Raw genomic sequence first — 24,524 nt, forward strand, 5'->3', positions numbered from 1 at the left:
GTTAATAACACATCCCCTGCTATCCATGGGAATTTCTGTTCAAGTACCTTTTCTACAGAACAAAAAGTGGACTATTAAGACCATTAAAAGTTTAATATTTTGCCATTTTTGGCTTGGCCCATTGTTTTTTTTGCCCAGTAGTATAAATACTTTTCAATTAAAGCTGAGGTCATATTCATTATTTAAGTTCAACTCCAGTATACTGTAGTAGACAGCTAACAGTAACAATAACAGTAACTGTCAGTGTCCAAATAGTTTGTGTGTGAGACTGTAATCATACTGTAAAAGCTTTATACTCGGTTATACTCCAGTCCAGCAGGTGGTGTTAATGCACCTTTCAGCTTGATAGCAACCGGTTTTTACGGAAAGAGGAAGAAGTTTATTATCCGTCTGAGCGCCACATTTGACCATGTAACAAAATAGCTAAAGTGAGCTAGCGTAAACAAACAAAACAGTTAGCGTTGCTAAGGCGTTATGTATATTTAAAAGAAAACACGTTGTTGGATAACTTTAAACGTTGTTAGTAGGTTTCTTAGTTGTTTTTTTCAGAAACTAGTATTATTAGGATAACAAATGTCGGGAGGATATGGATTTAAACATACATGTCAGTAATAATGTTAAACCACAGAGTTAGCAAGAGCACAGAGTTAGCAAGAGGTTGAATCCAGTGACTTATTAGCAAACAACGTCTGACTCGAGCTGTCTCAGTATGTTATCCAGCTAAAGTAAACAACAACAACAGCAACAACAACACTATCTCTGCTGGAGCCTGGGTCAGTCTGAGACCTTAGAGACCTTCCTACCCAGAGAAAAGTTTATACTTTAACACCAATGACAGCTTTGGGATTTGTTTTAACTTAAAGTCTGGGGATCATGTTGTGTTGAGCAGAAAGTCCTCCTCAGCTTTCAGCCTCATGTGCTGTCCTGAGGGTTGACTAAAAAAAAAAAAAAAATGAGCAGTACAAATCAAAAGACTTTATTTCAGACATGGGGCTCAGCTGTTCCTAAGGCGACTCTTTTGGGTAAAGATCTGGGGAAAAAGTTACCCCAGAGGCGAAGAGCAAACACAAACAGCCAGGTAAAGGCGAAGAAAAAGGAAAATGACAATGCAACGCCTTTACTTTGGGCTGAAGTTGGTCAAGGGACTGCAGGCCAACAGGCATCAACCAGGCAGGAACAGGAGATGGACGAAGTTGATGATGATCTAATCCTTGTAGCTGTATATGAGGCTGAAAAAAGTCTGGAAAACCAATCTGATTTATCTACTGATGCTTCAATCAAGGATTCTGCACAAGTTTGCTCAGATCTTCCAGACTTCGACAGTTCATCAGGAAGGACATGGATCTATCCGATCAACTTCCCAATCAGGGATTATCAGCTGAAGATCTCGGAAGCAGCCCTGTTCCAAAACACGCTGGTGTGCTTGCCCACTGGCCTGGGTAAAACCTTCATAGCGTCAGTGGTGATGTATAACTTCTACCGGTGGTATCCTGCAGGAACGATAGTCTTCCTGGCCCCTACGAAGCCCCTCGTCGCTCAGCAGATTGAAGCGTGTTACAGAGTGATGGGGATTCCTCAGCAGCACATGGCTGAGCTGACAGGTAGCTCCACTGCTATGGTCTGTGCCCCTTTCTTGTCCACTAAAACAGCCTATAATCTGACCTTCAGTTCCTGTGTTTTCCTTTAGGGAGCACTCCGGCGCCACAGAGGAGGGAGCTGTGGCGATCCAGGCGGATTTTCTTCCTCACGCCGCAGGTCATGGTGAACGATTTGTCTCGAAACACGTGTCCTGCTCCTCAGATCAAGTGCGTGGTTATTGATGAAGCTCACAAGGCATCAGGGAATCATGCGTATTGTCAGGTACTTCTGTCTTGCATATACGCTTTAGAAGTGTTCTCCAGACGTCAATAAAACCGTTGATTACTTAATACTGTGTCCGAAACATGTGTTATGTGTATGTCCTTCAGGTGGTGCGGGAATTATGGAACCAGACGAAACAGTTCCGCGTCCTGGCTCTCAGCGCAACACCTGGCGCAGACATGAAGGTTTGCCTTGTAGATGTTACTCACTAAACTGAAAATTAAAAGGATTCAGGCAAAGGAACAAGACACTCATGAAGCTGAACATAATCAAATCTTAAATGAAAATCTGGGTTTACTTGGTTGACAGGGATTTATTCATAATGCCTTCTACAGATGACAATCTTACAGCTCATATTAGATATGCGTACAGGGGCGAACTTCCTGAATTATAAACCTTTTCTTCCCCCCAGTGTGTTTAGTAAGTATTAAAACATGACATGGCATGCTATTATAGGAAAATAATCAACAACTGGATTCTGTGATGTGGCTGGACACAAAGTGGAGCCACACTTACTACCCAGGAGTTGATTTTTTTTCCAGTATGCCCTGTAGTGCTTTATTCCACTTATAACAATCATTTGCCAAAAGTTACATTTTTTTTATCAGTTAAGGAGTGTCATGTCATAATTTTTATTCATTTATAGTTGCATTTAATGTTGTGTAAAGTCTATGAAACCAGGTGGTCCCTGTTATCGCTTTCCTTATAGCAGCTGTAAACAGTTGTTCATTCACCAGCCTCTATTCTTTCTCTTTCTCTCTCTCTCTCTCTCTCATTCTCTCTCTCTCTTTTGAAGTTAATAAGATGAAAGAAACTCAGCTTTTCATGTTACAGAGAAACTGCAAACTCCTCTGTCCGGAATACATAATCATGTCAGAAAACTTGAAGCTTTACCTCCAACTGTTAGATTACCAACAACTTCTAAGTATCTGGGGAAGCTTTCCGTCATACACTGCGATATATACAGATGGATCAAAATCTGGAGTTCAATTTTTACTGTGATTAAATTTTACTGCAGTAATAGCCAATGCTATTATCTTGGCACTGGATCATATTAAAACTTCTGACTCAAAGTCATGTCTTCAAACTCTGGCACCCCTTAAACAACGAATACCCAGCTGTTGTAAAGATTTTAAATGGAAACTAAAAATGCAGTCTTTGGAGGCACAGAATTTTAAAGTTATTTTTTGTTGGGTACCAGGGCATTTGTGGAATTTTTTTTTTTTTAAAGTCTCTTAGATTGATTTAGACTTAGACTGAGACCAATGTAGTATAAATAAAGTTTCACAAAATCAACCCTGTTGTTGGTAGAAAACATCATTTCTACTTGGATAATAGCTGGGACCATATCGTCTACACCCGTTGCTGAATAGGCCACTCCAGACTTTTATTAATTTTTTATTAATGGGTGAAGATCCTCCTTTTTTATGCCCCTTATGCCAAAGTCCAATATCTCTGAGGCATATTTTAATGGACTGTGAAGGTTTCAACTTTGATTTTTTAAATCAAACATGAACTTTAAAAAACTTTTGTAAATTATTAATATTTTGCTAAATTTTAACCTGTTTCCTGCCATGAAAATAGCCATGGTAGCTGAAATGGCGTTAAAATATAAACAAACAAACAAACAAACCTCCAAATGTTAGAAAGCACTGATGCCGGAGACTCCTTCCAAAAATGCTAAATAAAATCTCTCTTTACAGAAAGCATCACCATGTTAATGATTATACACAGGCTATCATAATAGAACAAGCGCATTAATATAAACCTTGCAACCAGAACTACTGTCTGAGCTGTGCTGTTCGACTGTATATAATTATTCAACACCTTCTGACCAATCAAAATCGAGCATTCAGTGGCACTCAGAGAACCCTGTAGAACATTCCAGAGTCAGCATTCATATTATTATGGTTATGTGTTTTTATGAAAATCTGATGCCACTGTGTGTATGTGTGTGTGTGTGTGTGTGTGTGTGTGTAGGCAGTACAGCAAGTCATCTCCAACCTGCTGATCTCTCACATCGAGCTGCGCTCAGAGGAGAGCCCAGACGTTCAGGCCCACTCCCATCAGCGCAGTGTGGACAAGATCGTTGTCCCTTTAGGAGAGTCACTCACTGGATACCAGTCTCGCTACTTACAGGTAGGATGCAGATGATCTCCGTGTGAGAGCACTTGGGTTAAATAACCATTACTCTGAAACGGTCCTGAAGTTTAAGGCTGCTTAAATGTGGCTGCTCAGGTATCACTCAGACTGCACCTCACTGCTATTCTATTTCCTGAAGAGTTTGTGCGTTATACACTCACCATCCACTTTAATAGGTGCTCTGTGCCTCTGCTTATTCATGCAATTATTCAGTCAGCAGCAGGGGAAAAACTTCACCTGGTCCACCTTTTTCCCCATCATTATCTGTTCAGTTTTGATGACCTTGTGCTCAATGTAGACTCAGATTCTTGTTCGTGGCTGACAGGAGCAGTATGTTGTCTGATGTCGTCTTCTGCTGTTGTTGTTCATCCGCCTGAAGGTTTGAATGGTTCTGAGATGCTTTTCTGCTCGCCACGGTTGTAACCGGGAGTTACTATAGACTTCCTGTCAGCCAGTCTGGTCATTCAGGCAGTCTGGTTTTTGTTTTTCCCAACATTCTGTGTAAACTCTAGAAACTGTTAGGCATAAAAATCCCAGGAGATCAGCAGTTTCTGAAATACTCAAACCATCCCGTCTGGCGTGAGCAGCTCATTGGAATGCAGTGTTTACCAGACCTTCTTGTCTGATGTCAGTGCAATGACCTCACTAATACTCTTGTGGCTGAATGGACACAAATCCCCACAGCCACACTCCAGAATCTAGTAGAAAGCCTTCCCATGAAGAATGGAGGTTATTGTAACAGCAAAGGGGGACTATCTCTGGAATGGGATGTTCTAAAAGCACATACAAGTGTCATGTCTGGTGTCCCCAAACCTTTGGCCATATAGTGTATGCTGCCACTGAGAGGCTAACACTAGTGCAATTTAGCAGTGAGCCGAAATAAGAGGCTACAAACAAAAGACAGATTGTTAGTTGTGGTTTTAGACATGTCTGGCTAGGGAATCTGGAAGTCAGACCTGGTGATGCGTGCACAGAAAAAAGCCACGAGGCATTCCGGCTGTTGTGTAACAGACCCCAGTCCATTGGCCATTGCCTTGATTGGGTACTTTACTACTGGCTCAACTGTTGTCTGTTGCAGTGAAGATTCTGCTAGCAGAGGCAGGTAGGAGATTGCATTATGATGTGTCTGATCATAATTGTAAGGCTTGAAAATGTCATTTGTATACCTGCAGGATTTGCATTGGCATCTGACCTCATCACACTACTAGGGAGGCACCACAAGCGTTGATATGAAGCATTCGGTCTAATCTAACCTGGATCTAATGACACCAATGGTGCTTTCCATTAATATAGGATGTACTTTCAAACCTGATCCTTTGAATAAAAAGCTAATTTCACTAGCCAAGTCAAGGTAGGATAGTGCTGTTCAAATGGTGGTCAGCAAGGTGTTAGCAACTAGCTGTTGATCTGTCACCTGTTCATCTTCAAATGCAAATCATTATCCACCAGTTACTTCCTTTGGAAAAGTTACATTCACTGTTATACCTGGGGCACCCATAGTGGCATGCTGATGGGCACATGCCCCTGATAATGCTAGAACCAAAGCAGGAAAGTTACTATTTGAGTCACAGTACAGGAGTAATCATTCACACTCTAGGTTAGCATTGATTCTAGCGCTGACCTTGGGACAAACATATTTCACAAGGAATCTATGAAGTTCTATCTCACCAGCAAGCTTCCTTTAGCAAAAACCTATTGGGGTATTTAAACATTATTATAGTACTGTCTTTCTGTTCAGTCCAAGTTGACATCATCCAGTGGAACCATGTTCACAATCTGTCTGATGAATTTCACATGATAGCCTTTTGGGGTTTACCCCAAATTCACACTGGATGTGATGTGTAAGTGGTCGCACATGAGTATAATTACCGTAACACATTTCGGTATAGAACTACAGGCTGACAGTGTTGTATAATCATAATTTTAGTAAAGTTCACGGGAGGTATGAACATGTGGTGTTTGAATTGAATTGAATTGTTTACACTCTCAACTAAGCTGGTGTGGATTAAAGCTCACTGGAAGCCATGCTTTTGTGCTTCTTTGTTTCAGAGACATCAGTGAGAAAAGGTTTTTCCAAGTCGGAAACTTGCAAGTCCAATTATATAGAATTACATGTGACGCACATGTGACATTGTATTAGCAGGGAATTAATTATACCATGTTCCATTCAGAGTGTCCCCACCCGTGACAAAGATGAAGCACTTATTGGAGATGATTTAGTTATAATTACAAGCTAGTCTGCTGATTTCAACAGATCTCTGTGTTTCTGATAATTGGGAATGACAATGAAGTGTTTCAGTTATGATTTTTGCAAAAACATCAACCCAATGATATTTAATTAAGAGCCTTATCTCTCAATATTCTGTAGTTTTTCTTCTGGGATCATAAGGGATCTAAAGCTCTTCTTCATTAATGTTTGAATAAGTTTCTGTATAAAACCTCCAGTAGCTGAGAGACCAGACTAATTTAACATACACTTTCTGTACGTTTACGTATGGCCCACTGGCAAAGCTAAAACTGAAAGCTCAGATGCTGAACTCAAAGCTGTTTTGCTGAACAGGACTGTAATACCACACGGACACAAAGGCAGTGTTGATGCTTTTCTTTATTTAGACAGAAGAACAAAAAACAAGAAACGCACAGAAGTGTTTGTTTGCAATTCACAGACTTTAGAGCAAGCATTTACAAAAGAGTGAAAAAGAGCAGAAAGATAAAGTTAAAGATAGATGATCTCAGAGTGTTACAGTATATCTATAATGCAGAAATATTTGACATTTTACCAGTATTTAACTGCTCAAATATCTGTTCACATTATACTTTGATTGTATTGTTGTACTATAAGGCATTAAAACAGAGTTTAGAAGTAACTTCTAAACACAAATGCAGCTAGGAACATAAAATATATATTAATATAAATAAAACATTCAACAAAAATAGTACTACTATTTTATATCACTGTGACCCTTAAAAATATACACTTCCCTAATTATCACTAGCATGAGTGTATGAAGGTGAGAGTGGTCAATTTCACACAGAAGGATAGAAAAAAAAAAAGACATGATTTATAAGGTAGATCATCATACATATTGCTAGTGATGTTTTTGGTTTACAGTATTGTTTCTTGCTAAGTTAATTCTTTTTTTCCTGCATAAGTACATTCTTGCTCTGAATTAAGAATAAGCTACTACTGTAGCTCAGTGATTAATGGCCATTTATTAGTCATGCATAAGGGGAAAATTTTGCCTCCACATCATTCACTTTTAAAGCCCCAACACAACTGCCACCGAAGCATTCTTCTTGTATTAACTTTTTAGGGCAATTCCTGTAGGACTTGTGCTGTGAGCAATGTCACAGTTATTGAGAATAATCGATCACGCGCCTTTTTTTTCTGATCACAAGCCATTTTTTTGTGGCGCAAGAAAAAAGTGCATTAAGCTAAGCCCATTTTAATTATACAGCACGAACAAGGCTTCCTTGAAACTCTTCTTCTACTTCGCTACTTTGCTACAGAAGATTCATTTCCTCTAGCTTTCTAAAGAAAACCAGTAATAAACATGGAGAAAACATACATAGACAAGACTGCAGCATGTGTAAGTACTTATTTTTTTTTAAGTGATGAGCAAGAACCGAGTAGGAATTGGGTTCTATGATGCTAATACAATTTTTTTTTTTTTAAGCTCAGTAAAAAAGAAATAACATTGGTTTTACTGAGGAACAAAAGCTACAGAAATTACAGTCAACAGATATCCAGTCAGAAAATGTTATTCATGTTTCCACAACATAAAGCTGACCTGCCAGCTTTTACATATCATTCTGCGTAAAGGAACATCACATTGGAGTAGTCTTCCCACCCCCTTCCCCTCATCTCACATTAGTAATTTCTCATCTCCCCTAGTGTTTCCCCCCGCTTTCTTTCAGTTACAGTACTTGGAGAATGTTTTGCGTTCATTAACGTGAAATAAAATCTCTGTGTATGTTTGATTTCGCAACAATTTACATCAAAAAGTGCAGTTTTTCCAAAAAAAAAAAAAAAAAATTAAAACAGAACAAATAGGCCTGCAAAAATGTATACAATCTAACATGTTACAAATAATTTTAATCTCATTCAAGTGATTTGTCAAAGTACTATAATGATTGTGTTTTTAACCTACCACCCATCCATCTCCTTCAGCTATGCATTGTTCCTCTTCATGCTTGGCAGGTCTGACAAAGCCTGGTGCAGGACATCCTTTTCACTGTCTCAAACCCTGTTTTCTGTTGATCTGTTCCTCATGTAACGCAGGACAGTGTGCTTGTTCAAGCTGTAGATTGGGGCAACTAAGCAGGTGCAGGGACAGGTGTTTCCAGGGGAAACCCTTCACTGCCTCTGAATGAACCATATCTCATTAACACGGTGTGCAGCTGCGGGGTTGGTGTAGCCAGCTATGATGAAGGAGTCGGTGACATACAGCCCGGGAGAATCCAGCATTTCTGCCAGAGTGTTGCTCTGACTCATGAGGGTTGTCTCGTTTGTAGCACCCGTGAAGGCCCTGGGACACGGAAAGCACCATGAATTGCTAATTGGCACAAAGATACTTAACAGAGGGGTTAGATATATTTACATGCACACCTGTCACTGGAAATAGCTATAGACTATATACTTGGTCAACAATGGCATCTCCTCAAAGTGAATATTATGCTTTAAACATCTGGGAGTTTTGAATTTGAACTGTTTCACCTCCTATGGCTATGACTATAAATGGCTTCTGAAATGTTTAACTGCCAAAACATTCACACCTGTTAACTGCCTTTTTTTTTTTTTTTTTTTTTTTTTAATTTTATGACATTTTATAATGATCATATCAATCATAAATATGAGCCATATTTTCCATTTTTAACAATTTTTAGGATCCAATTAAAAAAAAAATTTTCCCCAACTTTTTCTCTAATTTAGTTTTGGCTAATTCCCACCCACCAGTTAGGTGTCCCCTGTTATACAATCTCATACATCCTCTGAGACATCCTCTGAGACAACCCAGCCGGCCGCATCTTTTCTGCTCATGGGGTGTCATAACATGCTCAGAGGAAAATGCTATCCACCCCCTTCAGGACACGGGTCAGCATGGGCACTTTGACTGGTCTGCGGATACGTAGCAAGTTGCGATGCACTGTGTGTTCTGACACCTTTCTGTCATAGCCAGCATTAACTTTTTCAGCAGTTTGTGCTGCAGTAGCTCTTCTGTGGGATCGGACCAGACGGGCTAGCCTTCACTCCCCACACGCCTCAGTGAGCCTTGTGTGCTCAACGACCCTGTCCTTCCTTCAACCTGTTTTGTTAGGTACTAACCACTGCATACCAGGAACACCCCAAAACACCTGCCGTTCTGGAGATGCTCTGACCCAGTCGTCTAGCCATCAGCATTTGGCCCTTGTCAAAGTCACTCAGATCCTTACGCTTGCCCATTTTTCCTGCTTCCAACACATCAACTTCAAGAACTGACTTGATGAGAATTCACTCGCTGTCTAATATACCCCACCCCATGACAGGAATCACTGTAACGAGATAATCACGGTTATTCACATCACCCCTCAGTGGTTTTAATGTTATAGCTGATTGGAGTATATGTGAGAATAACTTTTCAACAAAATCTTACACTGCCAGTATTTATCATGTTGTTGTTATATGCTGAAAGAAAGAATGGCTTTGAGGAAAGAATAATAAAAAGTAAAATCTGACTAGTGTGCTAGTGTGCAGCGCTGCTTAGCCAAAATTAATAACTGTTTCGTTTAGTTATGGTCAGCAGTGCCTGTGTGTTTGATAGCTGTTTGATGTGCTCAGAATGGGAACAGAGATAGTAATGTACCATGTTCATAAGAGTAGCTGATTACACAGCCAAAGAGTTTTCAGTGTCTTACGTCTTCTGCACTGAGAAATGGAGGTTGCTGTAGTGTGATTTAGGGGCAGTCCAGAGGGAAGGGGTTGCAAAATTTTTTGCTGAGTTGCAGCTGGACACCACTGGAGTAAGAAAATTGATTTGCTAATAAAAGGAAATGCATTTTAATAAATATTTTGAAAAAGTCAACAGTGAGGTAACCATGTCACTGTAACAACCCTAATGTAACGGCACGTGCTAGTCGCCAAAGAAATGAAAAACATTTTCTAGTCGTGGACACTGACACTGACCTGGTGTAGACTGTCGTGGCTGGCCACACCTCAATCACTATGTCAGGGTCAAGAGGCTGTGGAGGCTGAGCTTGGTGGTTTGAGGGCAGATAGTATGCTACAGTGATGGCTCCAGACATGCTTGTGTTTGCCTCCTCTGTGCGCACCACTGTCAAGATGGGTATGGTCATGCCCAGATAAATGCCTGTAATGCAAAGCACAAGTCACACAGCCAACTGTTAGCTCACGTGATTCGGCAAATTGGTGAACAAGGTTCCTTTGTTGCATCTATATTTTTGTCATTCCAGTTACCTAAAGAATTCTGCTGGCAAATGTATCTCATGATCTTCATGAAGCCGTAGCCGATGCTCTGTTCGTACGTGTCCTCTTTAACAGTGATGCAGGCCCAGTGTGCTTTGTCGTAGTGGCGCGTCTCATAAAGTACGTCCCCACACTGCAAGACAATAAAAATATTTTATTTTATATCCTTCTGATATCCTTCTAAAAATATTGTTTAATGTAATTTTATGTAATTTCCTCACTTGGAGGAGAGCACCCTGTTCTGCGTTTCTGCGATTACCTGATAACAGAGTGAATGCTTTTCTCCACTTGGGAGCTACTCTTCTGTTTTATTTCAACTGCTCCAAAACAACTAATTGGCAAATAATTAAGGAAGGACGGACTAAAATACTTGGTTTAGTTCCAACACACTAACAGCACTAATGTCCAGATTCCACTGAAGGCCTTAATTAACTGCATCAGGTATGATGGACAAAAGGTAAATTACTCTCCACCCTGTATTCTAGACAGTAGTGCTGGAAAGAAGAGTTCTTATTAGAAGATATACTCATACATGATTTATGTCATCACTTAATTTGAGCTGGGAAGCGTTTTCCTCTGAGTGTGTTATGCTGCCTCAGAGGAAGCACCCTTCCCAGTTGGTAGAGATAGTGGGTGGGAATTGGCAAGACCAGATTGGAGAGAAAAACAACAACAACAACAACAAAAAATGGGCAGTTTAGGTGGCTCAGCCACATAGTTACACACATTTATTTGTAATTCCAATATACTGTATAGTGAACATAAATTCATCTCCAACTTTTCCCTTTATTGCTAGAGATTACAGTGTTTTTAATATGATACTTTCATAAGGGGATGCTTTCAAAAACACATGCCTTTTTTTTTTTTTTTTACTTTCTACTCTTGACATTGTGAAGGTATATTACCTTCATGCCCATGAATTTATGTACGAGTTAAAACATGTTGCCGCATGGTCACTATGTTGCTAAACTGACGTGACTTAGCAGGAGTTCACTGCCTGCTGTCAGTCAGCTATGAGCTAGATTGATCAGTAATTTCCTGAGCAAAAGGTTTCTTCGAGATAACTTATTGTTTTACGATCATCAAAATTATGATACTTCAAAAATATCAATAAATGAGAAACCTGCACTCATGAACCATAGACCTCAGGGTTTAGTTCCCATATTTAACAAAAAGAAAAAAGCAACAAAATGGGAAACCTCATGAACTGAGCAGATATGGGTTAAAAGTCTGTAAGCTTTTTACTAAAATATGTAGAATAAAGTTTCCAGCTATGTGTGTAGGATATGTAATATATTTTATTTTGTTATATTTGTTTGTTTATAGAAGGTGATAGTCATGGTCTTGTCCTGTCTAGTGTGTGTGGGAGACTAAATAGCTTAAAACATTTTTATTTTTAATTTCATATCTAAGACTTTATAAAAGTTCAAACATTCAAAATTCATTAAATTTGTAGCTGTAAAAGTAAAACCGTACTACTGGTTCATTGTGATCAATAGGCACTTCTACTGTTATTTTAAATAGGCAGACATCCATAACTCCTAATCTAAATTGTGAATTTGAAGGAAAAAAAAATCAATGAAATTCTGTTGAATGTGATCCAATTAGGAAGAATTAACATAAAAATACATTTTTGTACAAGTATTTCATTGTGTGCCTTTTAAAGCAGCCATTTCGTTAATAATGTCAGTCGCTCTTCTCTTATTCTCGTCTTAATATTCATTAATGACAGGAGGTTCTTCAGCAGTCTATAATAACTGAAATATTAAATTAATTAAAAAGAATTAAAATTAATTAAATTTAATAAAATACATATATAAATAAATATTTAATTTTTTATATATTTAATAAATAAAATAATAATGAGACATAAGAAAAATCAAGAAAATGTCTGCAAAGGCACCCTGATTATGACTATTCCTACCTTCTCCTTGCGTGAGATAAGTGTGAAGGGAACTGTTTCCCGCTGGTGTGTGCCATTATTATTGGTTGTTAGTTGCTGAATGGGTTCTGCCATATCTGTAAAGGCAAGAGCAGGAATCGTGAACCGCATGAATGTGGTAAGAGAATAACACACACACACAGACATACACTGCTTGATGTTGAGAGAGTAACTTTCATTGCAATAAAGTAAGGATTTATGTTATAGCTGGATCAGTTCACCTTGTAATACATTTTGCAAAATAAACTTTAGATACTTATACAGAACATCAGCACTGCTGTGGTTCAGTCTGCGAATGTGATATTGCTTTTATATAGCAGTTCAACAAACAAGGAATTAATATAGAGTAACTGACATTTCAGACACAATATGGCCAAATATTTAGTTTATTTTTGCTTCGTCAACAAAAATGGTTCCCAAAGAAGCCACGGCTGGATAAAGCTTCGTGTGTTGCCTTGACTGACTGACAGCCCGTAGTAAGTGTAGTAACCGTTTCAGTGTAACGAAGTACTGCTAGAATTGGAATTTTATGTTGCGAAAACAGACAAGCTGAATGATACAAACAATAAAATGTATCAGCACTGTTATATTAAATATCAGCACTCTTGGAACATCACTTCTCCAATCAATTTAGTCAACCAGAATTAACTGTTGTATAATAGGGGGTATAAGTCGTTCATAGCTAACAGAGTTCGAATCCTGACGATGCCACAGCCATCCGTGGGAACAAACTTGGTCATGCTCTCTGGGTGTAAGGGGTGGCATTACTCTCTCTCCTCTGTTAATCACAGTGACACTAACCAATCACAGGTGTCATGTATGTGGAAGAAGGCAGATAGCAGTTTGAAAAGATGAATCTGGCTGTCTTCACGTGTCTGAGGAAGCATGTGTTAATGGGGAAAAAAATGAAAGTGGAACAGTTTCTATGATGAACCTATCATCGTTTCTAAGGCTATGCTGCTAATGCTAAAATGTTAGTGTTTATGTAATAAATTCAGAGTATGCTGTAATTCGTATATAAATGGGGTAAATGGAACCAGAGAGAGTAAGAAAGTTATGCAGTTACTACTCATTCTTAGAAGCCACATCACAAACTCAATATTTAAAAAAAAATTTAAATTGATATGTACTGCTTTTTTTTGGTAGGTTAAATTGACCAAAAAAAAAAAAAGAAGAAGAATAAATACATTAATTGATAGAGTATATACATTAAAAATCCCTGTCCTTTTCCTGTGGATTGACATGCCTTAATAATTTGCAAGCATGGGCGAATAATGCAAAAAGGTCATGCTCAGGCTTTGCATGACCGTCCATGGGTCACATGCATGCACATCTTTTCCAGCAAAAATACAAACCCCACTGAAAACAGCTTAAATGTATCTTGCATAATGTTACGTTTCACTTTAATGCCCAGTGAACAGTAAAACTGAACACTGATTTTTACATCATAGATGAACAATTTTGTACACTCAAAACATGTATTTAACATTTATATTAAATTTATATTCAAACTGCAGTAGCTGTATGATCAGGACATGAACATTCATTATTCCCCATGAGTCTCTATGCTTTAGGGTTACGATGAATGCGGTGAAAGACAAGAATTCATACTTCTCATTGCCCTGAGCCCTGATATCCGAAGACTTACAATACATTTATTCAGAAAAGAGTCATCTCTTACTGCTTGGAGCTCAAACAGATCTATGTCACATTTGTGAGTGCTCAGAGTTTGCTACGTGTGTTGTGCTCATCCCTCATCACAGTATGAGCTTTGGCCTGAATTTCTCTAAAGCCTGTTTTGTTCCTGTAGAATACCAGACAGGTCAAACGAGCATTTCAGGAACTTGCAAGCATTATTTGAAATGCTTCCTCCAGTGGATGACTTGCGCATAACTGTGCACACAACGGCCAGTCTTTAAGTTAGGCGACACTACATTCATATTTTATTTTATTTTTTTACACTTATATGGTGTGATTCATCCATAGTGCAAATATAGGGCTGCACTGTTACCCATCAACTGTTTGCAACTTAAATTTATAATAGGCCATGCTTAGCATAAATGCATATAACAAACTAACAGCTGCATTTTTCCTGTATGTAAAAAAAATTTTTAAATAAATGTTTAGTTTTCATCCAGAGTGATTTCAAGGCAGACTACAATCCAAGTGTACTGTGGTCCAGGTTGAAGGTAAGAAGAACAGTGTGGGTTGGAGAAAGTTCAAGAAGTCTACAACACTAGCGAGTCAACATGTGGGTCATACGCTAGATATGGCTTCTTATAGCTGGTGAATCCCGTCAGTTCCACTCGGAGGTTGCACCCTGTAATCTACTACACCCCCAGGCTGCATTTCTCTGGCAGAGCCTCCCTTGTTGAATTTTGTCTGCACCTTCCTGTTACCCCTTGTGTTCTGTTTGAAATCCTTCCTTGACAAAACAAATGAGTGAATTCACTCTGTGTTACTCTACCTAACTCCATGTCCTGTGTGCACTCATACCTGATCACACAAGTCATTACAAATATTTTCTGTTTAAGCTCAAACAGAACACAAGCGTTAAAATCATTTGTTATTCACTTTTTATTGCTTGCATGTCGGTGCAGCTCAAAAAGCTTATGACAAGAACTAGTTTTGTCTGAACACAAAAATATGTCTACATTGTAACCTATATACATAGGGGTGCCGTGAGCATTCCAGTTCATCCCAAGTGTTCAGTGGGGTTGAGGTCAGGGCTCTGTGCGGGACACTCGAGTTCTTCCACTCCAACCTTGGCAAACCATGTCTTCATGGAGCTCGCTTTGTGCACAGAGAAGCATTATCATGCTGGAACATGTCCTTTAGTTCCAGTGAAGGGAAATTGTAATGCTACAACATACAAACACATTCTAGACAAATGTGCGCTTCTAGCTTTGTAACAAAACATTGGGGAAGGAATACATACGAGTGTGATGGTCAGGTGTCCACAAACCTTTGGCCATGTAGTGTATGCTGTGATACATATTGTGTATTGTAGAAATGCCTTCGAGAATCGTGATGATGATATTGTTATATCGCTCACCCTTAAGGTCATGTGCCTCGTCCTGTTCTCGTCCTGTTATCCTGGTCTCATCATGTTCTCATCATGTTGTCCTGGTCTCATTCTGGTCTCATCCTGGTCTCATCCTGGTCTCATACTGTTATCCTGTTCTCATCACATTCTCATCATGTTGTCATTCTGCTGTCCTGTTCTCGTCCTGTTATCCTGTTCTCATCACGTTCAGATTTTTCTCATCATGTTCTCAGACTGTTCTCATCATGTTATCCTGTTGTCATCCTGTTCTCATCATATTCTCTTCCTGTTCTCTTCCTGTTCTCTGTGTGGACACATTATTTGTAACATAAGCCTTGTTGAAGCCTCTAAGGTGCAGGATTTAAGAGGTGGAGATTATCTGCTTTAAAACTAGGTCGCTCAATAAAGTGGCAGTTGCCAGCAGTTGTCAGAGTTTGTTAACCGCCTGTATTGCATTTAAGAAGTTAAACCCAATAATAAAAATAATAGAACTAAAACCAAGTGTCTGCTACAGCTGATCAGGTTACCTCTGGGCACTTCTATTCGGTGTCCTCTGGCCACGTCCTGCCAGTAACTGAGCAGTCTGTCCTGCTCTTCATCCTCCATCATCTCCCTCTCTTCAAAACTGCCTGTGCCGGAGTCGGAGAGCTGATCTTCAGAGAAAGCCTCGAGATCCTCCAGCGTGATCATGCCATGCTGAGGTCCTGACCCCTGACCGTCTCCTCCAGCGCCGCCATTTAAACGACAGCCTCCGCCGTCCATCACAAATTCAGCGATATCAAGTCAAACTTACGCCTCCAGTGACATTTAGCGGCTTGTGCCGTCGGAGTCCCCGCATACAACAGAAACTCGAGTTTGAAAGTGTTTTTTTTTTTTTTTTTTTTTTTTAAAGTCAGTAACTTTAAGACACGTCTTCTCAACACAGCTACAGAAATCACTCAGCAGCTCTTTCTCGCCTGAGCGCGCGACGCGTCTCGTGGACTGAAGTTGTTGTTCTTTATAAGCGCGCGAGTGATACCACGTGATCGGACATACCACGTGATCGAGGGAGCGCTGATTAAAAAAACGGCGATGCTAGAAACTTTGTTTACATTATTTATTTATTTATTTATTTATTTATTATAAATGTACTTATGTTTTTAAATTAGTTAATTCATAGGTAAACCACAGACTGTCTCGGTACAGATTTATTTTACGGTCAAACTAATCAAATCAAGGCACATTGTTTACATGTGTTTATACCACGGCGCGGTTGAATACTCGAATGTGATTGGTCAGAAGGTGTGCGTTATTTTCGTACAGCAGCGCAAGTAGTTCCGGCTGTAACATGACCCGCAGGTTGATATTTATGCGCTCGTTCTAATACGATATGGTTTCTATAGTAACAGCTCACACACAGGGACATGGGCGGCAGGCGCTTCACATAATCTAATAAAAGACTAATAATAATAATAATTGATGTGGTGAAATTTTTTTGTTAGCATTAAGTTAACATTAATGGAAGGAGTCTCTGTTTTCCTGGTAAAATGGCAGGCTAAGCTGTGTGTGTGTGTGTGTGTGTGTGTCACACCCCCCTCTCCCAGGTGTGCATTATTTTACAGCACAGTCTCTCATGTTATTCCTTACATAATAATATTTGAGTTATTTCTTGAACCCAGATTTTTTAAAATAATTTTTATTTCTGAACTTTCCACCCATAAAACTCATTTTTATTAAATTTCTCATTAGCTTCCAGTTCGTATTATTTATAATATTTGTAATAACTTTGGGGTCATTCCATCTCAAGTGGTCCAATACAGGTTGCTTGACCATTTTTAATTTTCCTTTTTTTTTTTTTTTTTTTTTGAATAATTACCTCTATGTATTGGCATTGCAAAACCACCATTTTTTAAATTATTATTATTATAATTTTTTTAAAATTGTACTTGGTTCAATTACGATGGCCATTTTTGTGTCATGGCACACAACAAATTTTGGTTATATGGCTGTTTACGGAAACCTTAATATCCCGGGTGTGGATGGCTTTAGCTCCTTGGAACAAAAACTGATCTCTAGAGCGCATTAGATACATGGACGTGTATAAACATTTTACACATTCTTGTTCCTTAGACTTAGAACTTAAGTCCAAATGTGTTGCTTAAGATTGCTCACAGTTCCACTATTAGGGTCAATTTATAATAAGAAGGGTTCGAGTGTCAGTCTTAATTTTTTTAGGGGGTACCTGGATAAGTATAGTGCGCATGCCGAACATTTCAGGCTTGAGACTTCTTGTTTTTTTTTTTTTTTGGTTTTCCTTTCACTTTCGGGTTGAATATCTTTGGTGTGGGACCAGATACACACCTGAAATTTTCAGAGAAATACGTCCTCTATAGTAGCATTCTGCTTTGAGTTTGAGATTCCACTGGTTACAGAGCTAGGGCTAGTAGACATCTGGGTAAAAACTACTCTATTCATGCATTTTTAAAAATGAATAGATGTAATATAAGCATGACAAATAATAAAAATGAATAAGATTTTACAGTAATTATGCAAAGCATGATCTCTCACAGGGTTCTTCAGATCTGCAGAGTTTAGCTCCAACCTCCAAACTTTCCTGCCTGTAATTTTTAGTAATCCTGAAGACCTTGGTTAGCGTGTTCAGGCCAGATTTGAACCCTGATCCATCATGTTGATACAGGTCTACAGTTGGTATGCGTGAAGAAATTTTATCCAAGTATGTTCAGTTGAACAGTGTCATAAACAGAGCTGTGGTGTTGTTTCTCCTGTGATAAAAGCAGTGTCAAAAAAATTGTGAACCCCCCTGGCTTTGCTTCACAGACCCACTTTGAGAACCGTGGACCATATCAGCAATATTCAGTGTGAGCCAGTTCAGTCCACTTTGCATCTGCTGCACTGTCATGCCACTGTTTACTGGTTTTCAGACCAGCTATAATATACCACCGTTAATCCAGAAGGCGTCCCCTTCCTACCATCCTACAAAACTAATCTACTGGAGGAGCTACACAGAGTGATTTAAGAAGAAATTGGATTTGCTTTGTGGCCTGACATGTTATCTAGTTGCCCTAAATTAGGGTTTCGTGGCTTTTATGGTGTATTTCCATTATATAACAGGTAACTTATGTGAAGATGCTTTATATATATATAAAACTATATATAAGACTCGTGGCCGCAGCCATAGAAACAGCACGTACCTGAATAGATCAGAGGCATCATGGTGTATTCACTTTTACAAATGCACAGAATGCTTAGTTAAATGTAAGTCCCGTAAAGAAACAAATGAATATTCAGTTGACTTTTGCAGAAAGGAATTAAGCTATATTTGAAAATAAGTGGTGGCTAAATATCTGAATATATTTACTAAATTGTAAGAGTGGTGTCTAAATTACCACAAGTCAGTGTAGGTTGATTGTTTTCTGAATACATTCATGATATATAAGAGACTATCTCATTCAAAATATTTACTTAGGAATGTCCTCAGGAAACTGGGATCAAGATTTAACAACAGGTATTAGAGGAAAATGGCTCATTTCTCTAGATCATAATTGTAATGTGTTTCAACAGTGTTAGAGTGTTCATGTTGTGTCCTTCAGTTGAGGCGTATATTACAGTCATGACCATTACAAATTCAAATGGAAAAATAATTAACCTTACTTTGCCTTAAATCCCACAATCACAGCGTAAGCCAAAAGTGACACACAGTGATGGAGGACTCATGCTGTATACTTTACACAAGCTCATCCTCACAGTCACACACCAACCCACAATAAATCCCAGGCAGATTAAACCCAGTGATGTGCACACCGCCAGCACTCAGTGTCCTTGTAAAAGCCAGTTGCTAGGGTTGATCATAATAATCTTGCCTCCTTGTACACTGAGCACAGTGTACATCCAATCACAGCTACCCAATTCAGTATCACATCCAGGCATCATCGTCACTTAATGAGTTGACCTTGTGAGCTTAGAAAGGGGGTAAAAAAACATTTACGATCTCTCTCATGTGTATGTGAACTGAATTCATTTCTGAATTGCAAACGGAGTGGTGAAATGGACTTTCAATTATGTTACTCTTATGAACATGCACAGTGCTCATAACAGGTCTAAAGCACTGATCTGAGGTCACGGTTTGGCCTTCGTGTTACCTAGCAACACTGAATTGATCCAGGCACTTTAAGCTCTGTGTGTTTGTGTGTGTGTGGGGCTTTCTTTGGATTTACTCAATTAAAAAGGCTCCGAGTCATCACAGAGGTAGCTAATTATATATATATATATATATATATATATATATATATATATATATATATATAATGTGTGTATATAAATATAACCACTTTTCAGACAAAACATAATGAAGGCTGCTGGGTTTTGCTGCAAAAATAAGAAGAAAATGTGACAGTTAAAGTCTCCAGAAGAACTGTGGCTGCTTCTGCAAGATGCTCAGTAACACTTACAGCTCATTTCCTTATAAAACTGCACATATTGTACCTGAGACTACTATTTTTTTTTTTTTTAAAGCGAAGGATCGTCAGACCAAATATTGACTTTGTTTCATTTATTTCTGTTTACTGCTCTTTATAGAATTTTTTAAATGTGGAAACATTTCATTTCATTATTTCTGAAGGCATCTTTGCTCTACAGCATTTCTTTGCATGTGCCTAAGACTTTTGCACGGTACTTATATATAATTTTATTGGTTTTTCCTTATACATGATATAACACACTCAATACAAACAGAAGTTAACACAACAGGCACAACACAAAAAAGTGAGATGTAATACACAACAAGATGAATAAGTTGGAAGACAATACAAACCTGGGTCTAATATCATTCCTCCTTTGAAATGACAATCTTAATAAAGTTCGCCCAGATGTGTATATGTGTATGATTTCCGTTCAGTTTTGCTAACATTTTTTTCATATGAGGCACTCTTAATCATTGATTCAAACCACATTCTAAGTGTAGGAGATTTCCAGCATCTAAGTATCTGTTGCACTGCTGTGACTATATCTACAGTAACAAGGGAGAAGTCATTGTTTTTAATCTGAGGAATCTCAGTTTTATGTAAAAGACATACCCTTGGTGAAAGTGGAAGGTCATATCCCATCCCTCTCCCAAGATATTTCAACACAATTTCCCAAAGCGGCTGATTCTTTGTACTCTCCCAGAGAGCATGAATATACGTGCTAGTTTCTTGTTTACATTTCCAGCTTATAAAGCCGAACTGGCATGAAATAATACCCGTGTAAAACCTTATACTGAATAAATGTAGCTCTTGCTTCCTTTATATACCTCCCATTGATAGACGAAACTCTATTCCATGTATCCTTATCTATGTCACTATTAAGGTCTCTTTGCCAAAGCAGTCTCAGGTTTTCACAGTCCCTGTCATCAATCCTTATACACCTTTTGATAAAAAAAAAATTAGATGAGGAGGCTAGAACTTTTATCATTTGAGCCGGAAAAACTGAACATTCCTTGGTCCAGATCTGCTTGCACATGTGTGTGAAAATGAGGGCAGTTGGGAAATTTATGTAAGCTTGTGTGTGATGTGTCGGAGGTCATTTAATTAACCTCCTTCACTGTTGGCTTTGTGCTTGTTAAATAAAGAGCATGTTTTTTTATACTGTAGTCTACAGTCAGGCATGAAATAATGCCTTATACACCTGATGGTGTGTATTGTATGTGCAATAGAGTTGTATCTATATGTCTATAAGCTAGTAATTTAAACCACAGCAACGCTGACTAGGATAAAACATTTACTGAAGATTAATGAATTGGAATCAAATGTTTTTTTTTTTCTATTTGTCCTGGAGGTTTCATACATTATATGGCCAAAAGTTTGAAGACGCCTGACCATCACACCTATATATAGTTCTTCCCTAAACTGTTGCCACAAAGTTGGAAGCACACAATTGTATAGAATTTCCCTTCACTGGAACTAAGCAGCCCAAACATTTTCCAGCATATGACAACGCCTCTGTGAGGTCCATGAAGCCCTGGTTTGCCAAGGTTGGAGTGGAAGAACTCGAGCGTCCTGCACAGACCCTGATTTCAACCCCTATGAACACTTTTGGGATGAACTGGAACACCAACTGCACTCCAGGCCTCCTCATTTGACATCAGTGCCTGAGCTCACTAATGCTCTTGTAGCTGAATGGGAACAAATCCCCACAGCCATGCTCCAAAATCTATTGGAACGTCTTCCCTGAAGAGTGGAGGTTGTTATAATAGCAAAAGTGGGGACTAAATTTAGAATGGGATCTTCAAAAAGCAGTGGTGTGATGGTAAGGCGTCTACATACCGTTGGTGGATGAAAATAAAAACTGCTTGCTCTCACAACTTTTTTGTTGGATCTGCTGGAATCCCAGTCCAGATGCAGGATCCTGCTGTATACAACAGATGAGAGAAACTAAACAATCAATTTTTAGTTAATTTCAGATGCTACTGTCAACTAAGTATCACTCTATCATTATGAGTATTTATTGGGCCTGAACAGAAGAATCAACCTGATCCACATTGCCCATCCCTTTCAGTGATGTCAGTGAGTTCACGGCAGAGCCAAGATCTCCTGTAATCTGCTCATAGTCTTGCTTGGAACGTCATGTTGACTTTTTTCTTTCATTTTGTAAAAATGGATAGGATAACATAGTTACGTCCTGTGTGTAAGGCTATTGTAAATATTCCTTGTGTTGTCTGTTTAGCAGTAATTATTTTAATGTCTCCACTTACCTTTCTGTGAAATGCATAGATTTGACTGTGCTTTTTAACTCGTTTATTAATTTGGGGGTTCGTTATCCATGATAAAACATTAAAAAAGGAAAATAAATAAAAAAATGCCTTTCTCAGATATCCTCTGTGCAAAATCTTTTGTGTGTGTCTGAAACTGGGACACTGGAAAAAAGCACTATTTATTTTGTATTGTATAACAGGTCTAGTGTATTATGTTATCTAACAGCTCACTTTTGTTCTCTGAAGGTTTTGGAAAGGTTTACATCTCGTCTGACCCAGATGGGTGTGCTTAACCAGCGTGACATTCGCTCCCTCACAAAGTACCAGGTCATTCTGGCGCGAGACCAGTTCAGACGCAACCCTCCATCGCATCTCATGGTATAACAGTTTAAATCTGAGCTAAAGTGTTAGACATCTTGAGCTCACAAAGACTATGTTTATACTTTTACTACTACTACTACTACTACTAATATATTATTATTACTATTGTAAATAATGGTAATAGTTATTTTTCAGATGTAAGTGTGTGTCAAATTGAAATTGTACTTTTATACATTTCAAATCTATAGTCAATTTTGTAAATCTGTAATTCTTTTGTCTCTCATTATGGATTACATGCAAAGATTTGACAGTTTGTAGCAGGAACTTCTAATATGAGGCTAGTCCTCACTAAACTTGGGTTACAATCACAGTTGCAGATTTGATGATGGATTTTTGATGTATTTATACAAGCTTACTTTTGCTAGTGGAGTTTTGTCATTTGTAAATTATTTACCCGATTAACCTAAAATGTGACCATGGTGCTAAAATGTGAAGACTGTGTGTAATATTGGACTTTTATGGGATTGTTTTGGTGACAGGGAGCACAGCACGGTGCACTGGAGGGGGATTTCGCTCTGTGTATTAGCCTCTACCATGGTTACGAGCTCCTGCAGCAGATGGGCCTCAGATCTCTCTTTCTTTTCACACAGAACATTATGTCAGGTGCTAAAGGTACCTTAAGGGATTTAAACTGATTTGTTTAAAAAAAAAAAAAAAAAAAAAAGCTTCACTGCTTCTTCTTTATTTCTATTGCATATTTAAATGCTATGTGTGCATATAAGACACATATATTCTGTATAACACATATATTCAGTGTGCATATAAGTATTGTAGTTTTTTCAGCTAATTCACATACTTTCAAAAATAAGCTGTGAGTTGTGATTCATTTGTATTTTCTCAGAGACTGCACGGGCCAGAAATGAGCTGCAGCGCAACCCTGTCTTCATGGATCTGTACAGGGAAATGGAGGCCATGTTTCTCAGCACTACCAAAAGTATTTTATTCTACTCATCAACTGAAAGAAATTTAAGCTTATTTATAAAGCTCGATATCATGTACATGATTTATAATAGGCTTTTACAGGCCCTTAACCTTAGACCATCTATTAACAGAAATGCTGTGTCTGGATTTGTTCCCTATTCACTATATAGTACACTACACTATTTGTGGTGCAGCCATTTTGTAGCCATTTCCTCAATAGTTCATTATAGTACACTACTAATAGTCACGATTTCTTTCAGCACACAGTTTACTTTAGGATGAATACCAGAGTGTCAAACGTTATGTAAATGTATATACATAATGCAAAATACTTATAATTCTTCTGTATTATCATGGTTTCAGGTTGCTGGGTAATTTGTAATGTTCCACATTACATTGATTGTTTAATGGTGGGTTTTGACGATGTATTTCTGGAGCCTTTAGTAATATGTGTTGTTTGAATTTGCTCTGGTTTCTCCCTCAGAGCTGTGTCCTACATAGAACAATGTATATAGCAAATTGTGTACAAGTGAATGACAGAGCAAATTCAGGCACAGTCAAAATCCTGTCCAAAAAAGTCAACAAAATTTTGTTCTAATATAGTATAAGAAAGGACCACACTCAGCAGGATGGGCTGTCAATAGGTGACAAACAGCAGAAGAGCAATTCTAGGTCTAATCAGTATAGAATGAAGCATGAGTGATGCATCAGCACTGCATAGCAATTCAATACTAATGAAATCTTTAACTTGATCTTCATACTCAGCAAAAATGCTCGGCTCAGACTAACTGGTTCAATTTTCAGGTCCTGAAGAGCAGTATTTCTACAGCCATCCAAAACTTCAGAAACTGGACGAGGTGATACAAGAGCATTTCAGGACATGGGTGAAGACATCAGGTACAGTTTACCACTCTCTAATTCCATGAACCCTATATTTAACATGAATACAGACCAAAGATAATTCACCTAACTTTGTAAACCTTAGGCATTCTTGTAGAGATTATCTATGTAATGTAAATGACAGAGACGTTAAAATATATTA

The 24,524-nt window shown here is 38.4% G+C and overlaps 2 protein-coding genes across 3 annotated transcripts in view; one reads left to right on the plus strand and one right to left on the minus strand.

Moving 5' to 3' along the window:
* Positions 1–390: 390 nt before the first annotated feature.
* fancm (FA complementation group M) overlaps positions 391–24,524 on the plus strand; it is a 42,982-nt gene continuing 18,848 nt past the window's right edge. For both annotated transcript variants that reach the window (XM_034308066.2, XM_034308067.2), the window contains exons 1-8: positions 391–1,601; positions 1,688–1,860; positions 1,968–2,045; positions 3,841–3,999; positions 22,427–22,558; positions 23,041–23,173; positions 23,403–23,495; positions 24,287–24,379. In XM_034308066.2, the coding sequence (XP_034163957.2) occupies positions 953–1,601; positions 1,688–1,860; positions 1,968–2,045; positions 3,841–3,999; positions 22,427–22,558; positions 23,041–23,173; positions 23,403–23,495; positions 24,287–24,379 (1,510 nt within the window). In that variant the 5' untranslated portion in view covers positions 391–952. The remainder of the gene's footprint in view (positions 1,602–1,687; positions 1,861–1,967; positions 2,046–3,840; positions 4,000–22,426; positions 22,559–23,040; positions 23,174–23,402; positions 23,496–24,286; positions 24,380–24,524) is intronic.
* soul3 (heme-binding protein soul3) lies at positions 6,590–16,438 on the minus strand. The gene is made up of 5 exons (XM_026926409.3): positions 15,981–16,438; positions 12,390–12,484; positions 10,457–10,598; positions 10,166–10,349; positions 6,590–8,531 (listed from the first exon to the last, which is right to left on the minus strand). The coding sequence occupies exons 1-5, from the start codon at positions 16,213–16,215 to the stop codon at positions 8,360–8,362; spliced, it is 828 nt and encodes a 275-aa protein (XP_026782210.1). The 5' UTR covers positions 16,216–16,438; the 3' UTR covers positions 6,590–8,359.

This window comes from Pangasianodon hypophthalmus, chromosome 10, assembly GCF_027358585.1.
Source record: "Pangasianodon hypophthalmus isolate fPanHyp1 chromosome 10, fPanHyp1.pri, whole genome shotgun sequence".
NCBI classification, from domain to species: domain Eukaryota; kingdom Metazoa; phylum Chordata; class Actinopteri; order Siluriformes; family Pangasiidae; genus Pangasianodon; species Pangasianodon hypophthalmus.

Bases quoted from the DNA above. Each gene is read 5' to 3' on its own strand.
- soul3 (XM_026926409.3), bottom strand. From the start codon at position 16,215: ATGGACGGCGGAGGCTGTCGTTTAAATGGCGGCGCTGGAGGAGACGGT. The intron at 12,485-15,980 runs GTAACCTGATCA...TTGCCTTTACAG, and splicing joins CCGAATAGAAGTGCCCAGAG to ATATGGCAGAACCCATTCAG. The intron at 10,350-10,456 runs GTAACTGGAATG...TTTGCATTACAG, and splicing joins TTGCCAGCAGAATTCTTTAG to GCATTTATCTGGGCATGACC.